At 37.3% G+C, this 16,216-nt stretch overlaps 1 protein-coding gene across 1 annotated transcript in view; it reads left to right on the top strand.

Annotated features, from left to right (window-relative positions):
• The window catches only part of LOC309829089 (uncharacterized protein), a gene marked incomplete at both ends in the record, with an annotated part of 261,042 nt that extends 245,810 nt beyond the window's left edge, over positions 1-15,232 (top strand). Inside the window, 2 exons of the mRNA XM_082664789.1 lie at positions 2,984-3,193; positions 15,095-15,232. Coding sequence (XP_082520915.1) covers positions 2,984-3,193; positions 15,095-15,232 — 348 coding nt within the window. The remainder of the gene's footprint in view (positions 1-2,983; positions 3,194-15,094) is intronic.
• Between the last annotated feature and the right edge of the window lie 984 nt (positions 15,233-16,216).

The following is a 16,216-nucleotide window of genomic DNA, read 5'->3' as shown; positions in this document are numbered from 1 at the left end:
CCTGACAGAGTTGCAACATAAACAAACAAACAAAAAGCGCGCGTGTGCGTGTGTGTGTGTGTGTGTGTGTGTATGTGTGAACTGCCTACCTTCAGACCTGCCACTCAATAATGCTGACTTACTTTCTAGTCTACCCACCCCTTTTCTTCCTAGACCCTGGTCAGTCAAGGATGCCTCTGGGTAGAAGGCAATTCACTCCTCTCTTTCCTCAGATTAGAGATGGTTGAAAAGGAGAGGAAGAAGGACATGCATATCAAAGAAAATAAGAATTATTTCTAAAAGTCTACTCTGCACAGTTTACTGCCCACATTTTCAAGGTCACTTACCTTCTAAAAGGAAACATCTTCCAAAGCAAGAGTTACTCCTTTTCAGGCCAATGTAGACATCTTCATAGTCCTTTAGCTTGCAGGTGTCCAGGGGTGCAAGATGGGTTTGTTTTATACTGAATTTCCAAGACAGAGAGGCTCCCATCCACCAAGGCTCCCAGCTGACTTTCACCCCACCAAACACTTCGTAGAATAAGCGGAAACCCCATGGCTCTCCAGGACATGGCATGCTTATTCTCATCTCATTTCTTTTGCTCTGCTTTGCCTGAAGTTTATCCTTTTACATCCAAAGGCTGGGAGACATCAGAGACATGTGTAATACCTGGGCTGGAGCTGCGTGTGCAGCCAGGAGCCTTCAGTTCTGATCCTGGCTCCAAGCACAGACTTCTTGAGGGGCCCGAAGGAGCAGCCTGCCATCATCCACCTCCTGATTTTACCTGAGGATGTTGTGGTGTTGCTAAACAACCTCACCAGGCGATCATGCAGATTAAAAATTAATTATATAAATGGATTCATGTCCCCATCGTTGCTCCCACAGTTTTGACATAGCTTAATAAATTCTTTCTTTAGATGTAGTCAGTGCTGTCTTCAAACCTGTCCTGCCTGCTTGCTATGGTCTCATTGCAGTGGCATCCCTGTCCAGTGGGCTCTTGCACCTGTTGTCACCTTGAGGTGTCTCTATCACTCAAAGCTCACAGCTAGCAACCAAACTCTGATGATTCTATCTCAGAAAAAGAAATCATTGACTCTGTCTCCAGTCCAACTGTCACTGCCCAAATGCAGGGTCTCATCACCTACTTTTGGTGAGATGGTCTCCAATCTGTCATCCTCTGGTCTACCTGGCATTCTGCCTTTAGCTCTACTACTCTAAAATACAAGTCAAATCAAGCCTGTCTTCTGCCCAGAAACCTCCAATAGCTTCTCCCCTTTATGGATTACATTACAAATACCTTAGTAGAGTATCCTGCATCTTCACAGTACAAATGATGTTTCTAGGCTGGACTGTGGATTGGCCCTTGAGCCCGCCATGCACTTTTGCATCTCAGTGCTGGACACACCCATGGCCCTTTTCATACCTGTTGAAATCCCGCTAAGGTTTTGAGACCCAAATCAAGCCTCCTTGTCTCCTCGGTTAAGTTGCTTCTGTGCACTCATCACAATCAAACTTGCTTTAAGTTAAATGTATGCCAATCTCTTATTGTGAATTCCTGGTAGGTGGTTAGTTCCCGAAGTTTATATTTTCTCAAAACCTAACGTAGAACGGATCCTCAATAAATGTCTGTTTTTTGTTTTTTTTGCGGTACGCGGGCCTCTCACTGTTGTGGCCTCTCCCATTGCGGAGCACAGGCTCCGGACGCGCAGGCTCAGCGGCCATGGCTCACGGGCCCAGCCGCTCCGCGGCATGTGGGATCTTCCCGGACCGGGGCACGAACCCGTGTCCCCTGCATCGGCAGGCGGACTTTCAACCACTGCGCCACCAGGGAAGCCCAATGTCTGTTTTTAATTGTATCCAACTTTAATCTTTTCTCTCATTCAAGCTATTTCAAGACATTTATTGCTTCTTTACCTGTTCATCCAGATTTTAATCTTACCTTTTTATTTTCAAAGAAAAAAAATCACTAGCTAGAATCTTGAAAGTTTGTCAATTATAGACTTGAATTAAATAATAATTGGCCAGAACTTTCTATCACATTATTGAAACTTTCCATATTATTGAGGATTCAACGTACTTGTAAATTATCTTAGAAGGAGTTAACTTTGGAGAATGTGTTTGACATGGACTTTCTGCCACAATAGATAAATGCCTCCCGACTCAGAGCCAGTGAAGAAAGAAATCAATTGAATACTTTCCTTTATTTACCTCTGAAATGACTGGAGTATGTGAATATGGAAACTGAAAATTTTAGAAAGCATTTCTGTAGCTCAGCAGTTGCAGGAAAAGATAACAAAGATATCTGGTGACTAGAAGGTTTTTCAGCCTCAAAAAATCTTTACAGCGGTATAATCTAATCTTTCACTGCCAATATTTTAGACCAGCAATAGAACAGTGTTTTTTGAACTCATTCATATTTCAATTAATGTTACTGAAGTCCCCACAAGGTGTGTTGTATTGAACAATGGAATCGTCACAAAGAAAAAATAATAGGTAAACACATAAAGTATGCAAAAATCCTGCCCTGTGCACTTCGGTAAAATGTATCTTTAATTTATCTTGCCCCCTGTTTTGGTGTTGCCAGAGACTTAGCACCTAGCACACTACGAAGAAGCAAAAAAGAGCAAAGATTTATTTTGGATGGGAAAGCACAAACACTCATTCATAAAACCATTCGTAAGCATTTTTTTTTTTAATCAACACTGTCATTGCCGCAGCCTGCTTGATCTTCCTACTCTGGGTTAATATGGGAGCCAATTACAGCTTCATCTGTGTAGAATTAACTTTTCGGAGCACACACCGGGGATTTGCCTTCCTTCACTATTTAGATATATGTCATAAAAATATGCATGGAATGGAGTACAGGCACTGCAGATGGCAGAGACTTGCAGATTTATTGCAGAATCATTTAAAATTGGTTATGCTCTTGCCAGAAGTTAATTAATTTTTTTCTCTTCTTTTCTGGGGCTGGGGGGTGGGGTGGGGGGCCTCTGTGTCTCACTAGGTGGCAGTGTATGATTATATCTGGAAAAGCCATGGCGGCGTCCAGTCCAGCATCTCCAGCTGTGACCTCCAACAGCAAAATGAAACTTCTGTGTCTGCACTTGGTCCAGGAGATGTTACTTCTCATATAGCAGTGTACACTGTTTATCCCAGTGGGTTCCAAGAGCTGTACCGCCATTTTCTTAGGCTCCCTAGTGGTGCAATTGTTGAGGTGAGTATATATGAAAATATTTTAATGCAAATGCTGTGTATGTCGTAGTGCGTGAATGTGAGTGTGTTTATACTTGATTTAAAAGGCTTCAAAACTACTTTGCAAACATACCATAACTGATGCTTTTAGTACTGTAGAGGACGTGAAGATGTATTTTAGTGTTTTCCTAAAGAAACGAAAGTACCGCATAAGAAAAAAAAATGTTTCTGAGCTATTGGAAGAAAGGCAGGAAAAAAATCACGTGAAATAATTCAGGATTCTGCCTGCAATAACTTTGACTCAGTCAATATTTGGAAACATCAGCGGATTGATGAAGAAGAAATATCTCAGTCCATAGATACTTCGATGCCACAGGAAAGTACACAGCTCTTTGCTTAGATGATCTCACACAAAATGAACGAGATGGTGCAATTTCGTATTTCTTCCATGAGACAAATCTTAAAAAAATAAAGGAAAGCCTCCATTCTCTAAATCTTTAAAAACTTTTTAGAGTAGTATTTGGCAAAGATCCTAAAGTCATGTTTCCTCCTAAAATGTCAGTCTTTAGGTGAGCTGAGTTTGTTAAAAAACATCTCTTATGTTGCCTCAAAGTCTCAGAATCCAAACTGCAGGGCATGTTGAAACCTGAGGCTCCCATTAGCATCAGAATTGCTGTTGAATAATGAAGTCAGAAAGAGTGTTATTTCCCTTTATTTGGAGAGAATGAAGGATGGAGAAGGAGAATTCAGATGTGTATCACATTCGATTCCCTGGTCTTGGTGGCATGAAACTCACTTTGCAGTGGCACAATACTACGTTGTTAAGAATTTGCAGAGTAAGAACCTTTCTGTTCGCATCACACTTTCCCTATGGAATTTAGCTATTGCTGTTTCTGTTATGAAGTTGATGAAAGTGTGTCTTCATAAAAGGCCCTTTGAATAAACCTTGAAGAACTTTTTAATTGTTTAGAGCTCCGCCTTGCAGCTAGGGTGCTTCTCCTTTCTACAAAACCAGCCCATGACGGAGTTTGGTACTTGAGTGATTCTCGTGGGCTCGCTACTCAGAGAAACAGAGATGTGCTAGACAAGGGTCCGCATCATTTCACCTCCTTTTCCCTGATATAAGAGGGGATTGTGTATATTGTAGCAAGGCAGCAGGTAGGTGGATGAGAACTATATCCCACATAATTCTTTGCGGGCTTGGGTCCCGGGCTGGTATTGGCACTTCTGTGTATGATCTTTTTCAGACTTTGGCAACATCTGCTTTAGAAACCTCTTTGTGGGACAAAACTGCCAGGGCTTATTTTGTTTTTAAAATTTACACAAGCGTGTGCATAAAGATGTTTGCACACCATGAGCTGAACAAACTGGAGAAGCCAGGATGCCAGGGATATCTGCCCTTCTGCTGCAAAACATCTTGCAGCTTGTAGTCCTTGGGTCCGACTGGGAAGCTGAGGTTCAAGGTGACCTGTTCTCATAAGCAAAGCAATCATCAGGGCTTTAATTCACTCGCTCCTGCATGTGCGCTAGGACCTTGGTTTAGTCATTTCCCACTCCTCTGCCTATATCCTTATCTGTAAAACTGGGTTATAAATACTCATACTACCTGCCTCACAGGTATTTGGGACAGATGAACGAGATAACATTGGCAATATATTTTAGTTCTTTTTAAAAAGGGCACAATAAACAGTTCAGAGTATTGTGGATCACGCACAATTAAATTCATTCAACGTTTTTTCAAACGTAGTAACATTATGCTAAAGATTAAATAAAGTAGGTTCTAGAAGGATTGAGAGGTGGGGCAGGAGGTGTTATTGACCCATCTGGTTTTGGTTGCCTGTGTTTTCCACACTGTTGGATTATATGATGGTGGAAGTGTGTCTGGACCCCGCTAAGCCTGTTCCCAACAGAGATGCTAACAAATACTAAACCAGCGTTCCCCCTTTTTTCAGATCTCAGCAAAGGCACAGGGTCCCACTCCCTCTGCAGTCCGAGTCTAAAGCCTACCCACTTATTTCTTTGTGCTTTATGTTACCTGCTTTGTCCTCTATGAAATCCATTTTGAAGGGACCTAGCCTCTTTGCACCTTCTCTGACACTTTTTTAGGAGCACTAGATTTTATTCGTTAGCCTTTCTAAACTTGTTTCCAGTATTAAATTGCGTGTCCCAGAGGACAGGAACCGTCAAATCATCCCAGTCCCAGAGCATATTGAAGACTAGGCAGGTTTTCTTTCAGCCTACTCAACAATCTTCCTACTTTCTTTTATATCTCTCCTGACCCCTAACGGGCACATCTGATCTATCACTGGCTTTCTGAGCTATAAAATCTGAAATTGGAATGGATTTGAGACTGGTCTTTTGCAGCTTCAGTGAGAAGTGAAATTCATGTATTATCTTTCCCAAAGATGTATGCATGGTAAAGAAATTTCCAACCACAGCACCTAGATAGATTATACTTTCCGGACTGAAGACACATCTATTAAACTTTGAAAATTGTAGTTTCTAAGTAGTCATCTACTTGGATTAGAGTTAACTCCTACCTTTGAAGTCCCTGTCTCTGTACTAGGCACAAAGCTGTTGCTCAGGGAAACCTATTAAGTTGCCTTGAATTTCTGGATGTCAAATTATGCTACTTGATGGTTAATTATGTACCATGAGACCTTTTCCACTAACGCCCATATTATGCGAATTGAGGGCACCTATGCTTAGGAAATGACTCAGATCCGTCTAGCAATACCTGTAAGATCCATGCTGTATTTTGATGGGCTATTCTGATAGGGGAAGAAACAGGTAGCTGCCTCTAGACCTAATTTAATATTTACAAATTAGATCTGGCAACAAACATGAAACAAAAATGGGTGAAATTCTGCTTCACCTTTATAACCTGAACTCTATTCTCAGAAGTTTTAGGGTGGTTGTAAAATAGAGTACCTAGTGTTCCGAGCTCCTTCTGCATCTAACACAGCTCTAGCTTGTGACGACAGTGATTTCTAAGTCTCTCCGAATTCTGATATGAAAGATAGGTCACGTGTTAACCTTTTCTTTCTTTTTTTTTCCTCAAGAAAACCTTAGCAATTTGAGTTTCGAAGCACGTTATCTTCAAGTTTTTCATTTTTTTGTGAAAAGCCATGGTTTTTGGAACAGTATGATTTCTGCACTGAAAAGGTCAGATTCCATCAGATTGAAATAGAAGTTATATTATTACAAACTATCTTTCCTATGGATTTATGTTCACCACTTTTTTTTCATCTGGGCCCGTGACGAAGATGACACAGATCTTACAGTGTTCTACGTATTTAACTTAAAAAATAAAATCCCCTCCACGCTTGTCCGAGATGGTCATTGGTCTGTCAGGAGGTGAGGGCCTCTCTTGAATTATCTTTTTGTCAACTCCTCTGAGGCTGGGCAATGCCATGGACTCTCCGCAGAGGAATACTTTTTAAATTAATTCATGAATTAACTTTATATTGAAGTATAGTTGATTTACAGTATATCGTGTTAATTTCATGTACAGCAGTGATTCAGTTATATATATATACATACACATATCTATTCTTTTTCAGATTCTTTTCCCATATAGTTTATTACAAAATATCGAGTTCCCCTGTGCTGTACAGTAGGTCCTTGTTGGTTATCTATTTTATATACGGTAGTGTGTACCTGTAATGCTTTGTCTCCGTTCCGTAGCTTGAGGTTTTTTTTTTTTTTCTTTTTAAGTACAAAGTTTTTCTAAAGTTTTTAGTGCCACAAAACCTAGAAACCCAGGCAAGACTGGTGCAGACTCATCAAATCACAAATAAGCTTCCCGATCCCAGGGTATCCATCGCAATTAAGAAAGCCCTTGGAGCATTCGTTGGGGCGGAATGGGAAAAGGGTTTCTCTGTCGTTAGAGGCGGTGTCGCCTGGTGGTCTGAGCAGAGGAATGGGAGTCAGGAGCTCAGCGATCTAACAGAGTCTCTGTGAGGCCCTGCCGAGCGGCTTCCGGCGAATCTCTCAGCCTCAGGAGGACGGGCTCACCTACTTTGAATCTCCCATCTGAAGAGCTCCTTACCCAGTGCCAGGAGATACACAGCAGGAGGCCTGATTCCTTGTCTGCAAAATGAGAATATTAATACTTGCCTAAATAACAGCTTAACCAATTAGTGATTTTATTAAGTGCTCTGCTGATGGAAAAAGCAGCAGGAGAAGAAAGGTGAAAACAAAACACGGAACCACAATTTATGATTAGATGGGTTTGACTCAACTCCGGATTCTTCTCCCACTCATGGAATTGAGTGACCACCGGTGGGGAGAGCAGGTGTAGAGGGGCCGAGCCTCACTTGTATGACCCTCGGCGAGAAGGCAGCAGAGGAAGCTTTATCTTGCAAGCCTGCATGAAGCTTTGAGTAAATGGAGGGAAGAATCGTATTCTGTCCTTGAATCAATGACTTGCACGGCAAAAACAGAATACAAATAACTGAGAGTTTTCAGTTTTAACTCTTCTATTGTAACATCTTCCAGAAAAGACTATTTATTGTTATTGGAAATTCCCATATCCATCTGTTACAATGACTAATTTGCTGTGTGTGTGTTTGAGAGAGAGAGAGAAATACACAAAAATGTGGAAGGGAAATCAATAGGAAAATACTGAAAACTCTGGGTCTACAGAAGTTATTCATTAAACATGTAAATTGTTGGGAATTCCTCCATCCAGTTTTTCCATTTGTTGAAAGTCATTGTTCATGGGAAGGGGCAAAGCCATCCCTGTGTTTCTCATCGTGCGTAGTTTAAACTGGCCTAAAGAAAATATTAAAATTAACTCATTTCTGCAAATAGAAGAAAGTCCCGTTTTCATTTCCCAAGTTTAGAAAACTTTATATTTTGTGCACAACACCTGCATGAGAAGGTGCAGTAAATCTTTGGGGCACATTTGGGGCACAATTGCTTACATGACACTATTGAAAATATACATTAACATGAAGTAGTAATAGCAGTACTTATGGCTTTGCATAAAATATTGTTAAAAATGTCAAGGACAGGATTGTCTTTTATTTTGGGTTTTCAAGTTCAAAGTTAACAGCTGTCACTTCAATTGATTTTTTAAAAATAAGTTCCTGGTATTATGTTGCCACCTCTTTTCCTGAAGAATGATTGACTGTTGCAGTAAACTGTAGAGGGACATCATTCTGTCGTATCTAAAACATAGACCCCATTTTAAACAACATATTATAAAAAAACAATGCAAAAGCAAAGAAGAATTCAATTTTCAGGCTAAAATTAGAATATAATGGCACTTATAAGACATTCTCCTATCATACTACCATGAAAAGTCTTAAAATAGACACATTTACTAATCACTTAAATATATATTAAGTATATACAGGGATTTATCTCTATTTTAAAATTACTTGACAAAATTATTATTCCCATATGTATGTGTCAAAATAAGTGATTTTATTTGTCTATAATAATTAGGTCAGTGTGACTTGCTATGACATGGTTTGCTTTTCACAAAACTAAGCTAGATGGTTCTCACGGCAGGCTTGCTTTATTATTTATATATATAATTGGTAACCTGTAAGAGGAAAATAGCATCGTTTTTAAAAAAATTAGCACACTATAATTTTAAAATAAATACAACAGATTTCAGACACATTTTCAGAAAATGTGCTATTTACTTCTAAAAAGCTATTTTCTTATTTGACCTATTTTCATGGGTCAAAAAATAACTGTTAGTGACTAAATTAATTTTAGTAAAACTATGTTTGGTTTCTTTAGAAAATTATGAAGAACTACTTTGATTGTACCTATTACGTATTAAGATGTGATTTTAGAAAACATTTTAAAGTTACTGCAGGTCTTTTCTAAAATAACTTCTTTTGTTCAATCTTGTAAATATTAAATTTCTCCATACTTCATCTGTACTCATAATTTGAGACAATTATTCATTGGTAGTTCCTGTTTTTATAGACCATATATTTTTATTTGCATATGTAAGAAAAAGAATAATCACATACATATTTTTGAAAATATTTACTCATAAAATAATTTTCAGCATCTTAGATTTCCTTTGACTCTCCAAATAATTGAACTTATGAAAGTTGTAGGAAAGATTTGTTCTATTATTGCATTTATATGTCTATCAGAAATAATACATATTCATAGGATATATTGGAGAAGAAAAATGTCTTGGGATTCTACGTCATAGGAAATGTTTTAAAAGGTATATTAAGTATAAAGAAGCAGTTTAAAAAATAAGCCTTGACATGCTAACTGAAACATATAGTTAAATATCTAATATAAAAATTATAGAGGTGAAAAATTAAATCTTTATCGCACAGTCAATAAAGAATGAATGTTTTACGCTGAGTAAAAATATGTTCACTTTTACTTCTGTATATTTTTTTCTTATTGAATTGGAATTTGGAAACCGTAACTTGAAAGGTGACCCTCTAAATGTGAAAACTATTTTTATGCTTCTTTTTATTTCTTAATCTTAAGTTACTATAGACTTGGAAAATTTTTGAGTTTTTTGCTTTATAAATATATCTATTTTTTCCCGGTTTTATTAAGGAATGATTGACATACATCACTGCATAAACTTAAGGTATAAAAACATTAACGTAATAGGTTCAATGTTCATCATCTCATACAGATACGATAAAATGAAAATAACAAAATTCTCTTTGTGATGAGAGCTCTTAGGATCTACTCTCTTAACAACTTTCTTCTATGTCACACAGCAGTGTTAACTACAGTCATCGTGCTCTACATTTTCTCTCTAGTATTTATTTATCTTATAACTGGAAGTTTGTACCTTTCATTTGAAATATATTTTAAAGCCATGCATCCAACAGTCAGTGCTTGAGCATTTCAGAATATGCCATGATACTACTAATCAGTGATTTTTATCTTGATTCTATATGACAAGGCTGCCTAACACTGATTTCTTAAAAAGTCAAAGATAATTCACTCATGAACAAAGCAAAATAAGCCACAAAACCCTAAACATAATGAGTTTTCCTTCTACTTATGTACAGAAATACCATGAAAATATTTTGGTGCATTTTGTAATTGTGTCAATATTAAGAACTATCTACAAATGAATTGATTTCTTCTAAGAATCCATAGATACAGAAGTAGTTTTTTCCTTTTCAGTTTATGGAACAAGTTCTTCTATAATGACCTGAAATAATTATTTAATAATAATATGATTAAACAATGTAAAAACCAGTTGCTTAGTGTCAATTATTTTTACATATTTGTATCCTATAAATTATTTTAATCGCATTTACATTTACTAAAACACTGACATAAAAGCATATAAGTTTATTTTATGTGCAAAATCACATATAGTATATGCCGAGTGACACTTAAAAGGCATGAAAGAGTAACACTAGCTTTTTTCTGAAACAATCTTGACTCTGATGCTAAATTACAACTCAGAAACATCTAGCGTTTTCACCTTTATGAGAAACGGCTTTTTACATAATTCCAGGAATTATAAATAAACTGGAAATTATGTATAAAGATACATGCACTGTAACCAAAGGGCGTTTATATTCCCCTGTAGAATACTTAACGATGATTTCATAGCCATTTTGTGTCATTTTCAAAAGGATATAAAATGCAGCCAGTAAACAAACTAGACTTTAGATTTAAGGTGACAGCTGCTCCTTCAGAAGCAATATTCAGATATTTAATCTTAAGAACACTGAATATTCTTTATTTTACAACCAAGTAAAGTATATGAAAAAATGAAAGGACTGCGTACTTTGGCTTATTATTTTCACAGCAGTGGTGATCAACATGGCCACCACTGCCAACACGCCATCATCACTAAATCCCAGAGAATTCATCCAAATGTCAGCCCTTATTTAACTGTTTCAGGAAATTAACATCTGTGCTCTACTTTTTCAAAATGCAAAACTTCCTTTCTCTAAAATAATGCTGATTCAACCTATTATTTAGTCTGTCATATTATTTCTAGTTATATATATATATATATATATATATATATATATTTTGAAATCTACAATTGTAATCTAATTTTAAGACTCTTTACCCCTAGTTTAGATTCCTGTAGTTCAGGTACAGAGATCTGAATTCTGTTGAAGAAAAAATTTATTTCGCTATGGAGCCATAATGAGTTTAACTAGGCCTCCAAATATTGCTGTCAGTGAATTAGTGCTATGCATACGCCGGTCCTCTGTTAAGTTGGCAAATTAAAACAAAATCTGTCCGAATGTTATATCTGCTTTATGATTCCTCCTCCGCAGCCTCCTTACCATCTTTATAACGGCCTCTCACTAAAACCTTATCAATGTGGGTGGGATGGGGGGGGTGGGAGGGAGGGAGACGCAAGAGGGAAGAGATATGGGGACATATGTATATGTATAACTGATTCACTTTGTTATACAGCAGAAAGTAACACACCATTGTAAAGCAATTATACTCCAATAAAGATGTAAAAAAAATAAAAATAATCTGTTAGCTTGGGAAGTATTAGTAATAAAGATATACTTTAAAAAGAAACGAAAAAATAAGGTAATTATGAACTTAGAGGGAGAAAACATTCTATAAGAAGAAAAAAAGAAAAACCTTATCAATGTGTGTTTTGGGGAGCTGCGTATGACCCATTCTACCAGATAGACTGCAAATAAAGTCAACTCCGTTTTTCTAAATAGACACTTGAGGGTATATCTATCCTTATTAGCAGTCAATTAGCTATCTCTTTCTTAAGGCCTGTTTTAACACAATTTCTAAGAAATCCAGGGACTTCTTTATACCAGAGAAGGCCAGTCCTGCTTCAAGCACAAGGCAGAAAGAGCTCACATATGTTGACTCCATGGCCATGGGTGTTTCTGTTCACCACCAGCTCCATACATCCACACCGCATGAAAGACCCTTGTCTGTCTCTGCAGAAACCCTTTGCCGGTCACAGTGCCTAGCGATAGGCACAGAGACGTCCCAAGCTTGCACTCTATTCGTTCACATTCATACATCTGTAACACTGTGCTGGTGGGGACATGAGTGGCTAACCAAGTTCACGGTGGCTTTTGCCTCATCCATAGTGTTCTAGATCTAGTTTTCCCCCAAAAAAGTTGATCATGAGAGGTTTTTATTTTTTTTTTACCATTTTTAAAATTTCTTTTATGAATGGGTAAACTTTGAAGTTTCTTTCTTGGCCATTTTCATTGACGTTCCTTATTATTTCTTAAAGCTAGATTCTGACAGTGGAATTACTAGGCCAAAGAATCTGAGAATTTAAAAGGATAGCATATTTCTTATACACAAAAATATATATCTCCAAATTGCCCTCCAGAAAAGGAGGACAAACAGAAAGCCACCACTGCAATGAATGGGAAGTTTGCCCAACATTTTGATAACCTTTTTGGCTATAGCTACACAAACTATGCTCTCTGTAACTTAAAGAGATAGGTTTGAAATATGAGGTCACATGGATATCATAGTTCACTGTCATTTTCTGCCTTTGGAAAATGCTGCAAGACTAGGTTGTGTTTTATTTTCAAAGCACGGGCACATTTAAATACAAGCTTGTTGTGAGATTTTAGTTGTTTGCAATATTTACTTTCTAGCAATGTTTATTCCCAGTAATCAGTGAAACTCATAAAATAAGAATGATTATAATATTATGAGCGTATTCTTCTAGCACAAATCACTTGAAATATGTGACTCTAAACAGACAGAGTAATTGGAAAGTGAATTGTCTTGCACAACAATTAACTAAGAAGTGACAGGTACGTTTCATTAGCGATTATGATTAAAGCTAGTTGTATTTTTAGTCCCTCTTTCCCAAACCTGTCAAGCTGAAGTATATTTGTTAATTTGATGTATATTCACATAGATGTACAGATCATTTTATACAAGTACATTTTTGACACATTATGGTGGCAGCTGTGATGGGGACAAGGGGAATAGTTTAAAATTTAGGAGCGATTTTTAAAAAACCAGTTCATCCCAGCAGGCGCCATGCTGTTAGTCCATGGCCCTGTGCATCAGGGTAAAGAAATGCTTCCAGGTAATTAGTCCAGGTGATAACTGGGGAAGTTCCTAGAATCCTGAGCAAATCAAACCACTCCTGCTCTCATGTCCCTTCTTGCTCACACCATACGGACATTTTAAGGAATTCCTGTTAATAAAGACATACTACTGAGTAAGGAAACATCCCAATAATCCATTTCCTAGAGGATAAAGTGGCGACCGAAGTTGTTATTCTGATTCAAATTCTCAATAACAAAGAAAGATCGTGAATGGCAGGACAACTTAGGGGAAAGTGACTGTCATTCTGGAATTCTTAATTCTGGTGAAGGCTGAATGCCACCCCACTTGATATTAGGAAGGTGCATTTCAGAAATTTCAAGAACAGTTGGCATGCTCCACCACATGAGGATCTAAATGGTAAGGTATCACAGAAGGCATGGACAAAGCTCTAGAATTGCAGCTCTGAGTTACACTTTCAGATAGTCTTGATAAGAAAGAAGACCGAATAAATTCTGTTGTGGTATAGAATGTTTCCCAATAAACTTAGGTTTTAAAAAGATCATATACTAAGAAAAGCAAAGAAAGGTGTATCATGAAATTACGAAAAAAAGAGAGATGTTTAAGAACAATGACCGGGAGAGAATTCCCTGGCGGTCCAGTGGTTAAGATTCGGCTCTCTTACTGCCAGGGCCTGGGTTCCATCCCTGGTCGGGGAGCTAAGATCCTGCAAGTTTCATAGCCAAGCCAAAAAAAAAAAAAAAAAAAAAGCTCTAATAAAAATAAAAGAAGAAGAAGAATGACAGGGAAGCAATAATGGAAAAGTACGACACAATTTTAGATAACAGTGGGTGGAGTGGACTCTAAGAAAACCTGATAAGAAAGATTCAACAAAAGGAGAAATCAAGGTGTCCAAAGACAGCTATTTTTCTCAACATTATTTAGTTGTATATGTCAAATATCTATTTCTGCTTAATCACAGAACGTTTTTTATTAACCCACATAAGTAGGAATTACAGTAGATGTCCTCTTTCTTATCCAGAGAAATGTATTCAGTTTGCCAGAGTGGATGTAGATGTGGGTCCCTGCCTTTCTCATTGGGGTGGCCTTCAGTTCAAGAGACTATAAGTTCTGGGGAAAACAGTCCTTCAGCAGAATTCTTGGAAATGTTGCGTACCTTCAAGATGTAGGAGAGCCAGATGAAGTCAGTGAAATTGATGATTCTTATAAACAGCCCAAAATAAACCCAAACTTTGTGTGACAAGTGAAACAGGATGTTGGTAGGGTTGCTAGTTGTGCGCTCAAAGATAATTAGTCTTGTATATACAGAAAGCTTCTCTTGGGACAATGAGTTCCTTCTAAAAGGAATGCTGTCCTATGTTTTCCCCTGATAGTTTTGTTTTCTATCCATTTCATCACACGAAAGTTATTAATTGCAAAAAAGAAAATCCCAGTCTTGTATTTTGTTTTGATATTTTTTGGTTTCTGTAAGATTAGGATAATTCACTTTTCACATGTGTTTAAATTGCTAATTATGACTCTGTGCTCTGTATTACTAAATATTATACAAATGCTTATTTATATTTTTGCTGTATTATTAAATTACTGTTAAAGTCAGAAAGAAATGGGAAATATATGTACACATATAGCTGATTCACTTTGTTATACAGCAGAAACTAACACATCATTGTAAAGCAATTATACTCCAATAAAGATGTAAAAAAAAAAAAAAAGAAGAAGAAAGAAATGGAACCAAACCATAAAACCTAAATTGAAAACTCCTGTTAAAATGTGGAATTAGGTTAACTATAATGGCATTTCAGGGCATTTCCAAGCTGTAATTTTTTTTCAGGGGAAAAAATCACAGGTTTTGCTCATTCTGCCTAAATATTTCCTTGAAGTGTGGTAAGTTAACATGTGCCATTTTGTCATCACTTTTCAGGTGTTTGGTGATATCAGTGGCTTAAAGTTTATCCCCAGTGAAGTGGTCACGGCTATTCAGGAGCATCTAAGTGAAATGGACAGTGCACTGGAAGACTCCTCAGATATTAAATCAAGAGGATTGAAAAGAATCCATTAAAACAAAAAGGTATTTTCCCCCGATTAAATATTTTACTCGTTGCTGTACCTGAGTGCCTCAACTTAGAAGTGCTTCTTCCTTCTTGCTTTCTTAAAGGTCCACAAGTCATGGTGAGAAGACTAAGTTCAACTTCCTTTTCAATCTACGGCCTTATAATATGTCCTTTACCAGAAGTCAGTAACCAGTACTGGAAACAACAGCTGGACGTCGTGATTGTCCCAAATATGTTTTCAGAGAACATAGACTCATCTTCATTAGCTTAGAAAGAGCTACTTGGCTCCTGTGAAGTATGAAGAGAGATAGAATATCATTTTTCACACTCCCCCAGCAGTACTCTTTCCTTTGGAGGGAATAAGGGGAATGGCTAGAAGATGATATAACCAAGCCTAAATAAATCCCCTTTCCCCTTCACTTAGCATAAAATTTCACATTTTTTTTCTAGAAGAAATTTCAAGGAAAAACATGGAAAAATTACATAATAAAAAAAATCAAGTCACTTAAATTAGTTGTTTTACAGCACAAATGCTTTGTATTCTAAGATATCAACAAACAGCCCCAAACTGGCTGGCTCCCATTCGGGCTCCCCTCATCCACCTTAGCTCTTTCTAAAAGGACCAAAGTAGACTATTCCTTTGACTATTCCTTTTTGTCTTTACTCCCTTGCTTTCCTTTTTTCAACTGAAGGTTTGGAATAGGACTTAGGATCACAAGAGGACAAAGAACTGTCAGAGGGTTGATGGGTTATAAAAAAATCCTGCATCTTTAAGAATCATTTGTCCTCATTATAGAGCAATAAATACAGAGGATATCTAGGCCCTCTGGTCCTCCTCTGCGTTTTTAAGGAAGGGTAAGCAGGTGTTTTAACAGTCACCTCTCTCAAACAAAAAGCAGTGTTTATGAGAGAGGTCAAATTTGATACCTGTAACTGGGAAACATAAACACATCCCATCCTGGTGATTTTTCAATCCTCATCTTTAATTATTG

The sequence above is a fragment of the Grampus griseus genome, assembly GCF_964374135.1.
Source record: "Grampus griseus genome assembly, chromosome: 10".
Lineage (NCBI taxonomy): Eukaryota > Metazoa > Chordata > Mammalia > Artiodactyla > Delphinidae > Grampus > Grampus griseus.
Note: the sequence above shows the minus strand (reverse complement) of the source record. Positions and strands in the feature narration are given on the sequence as shown.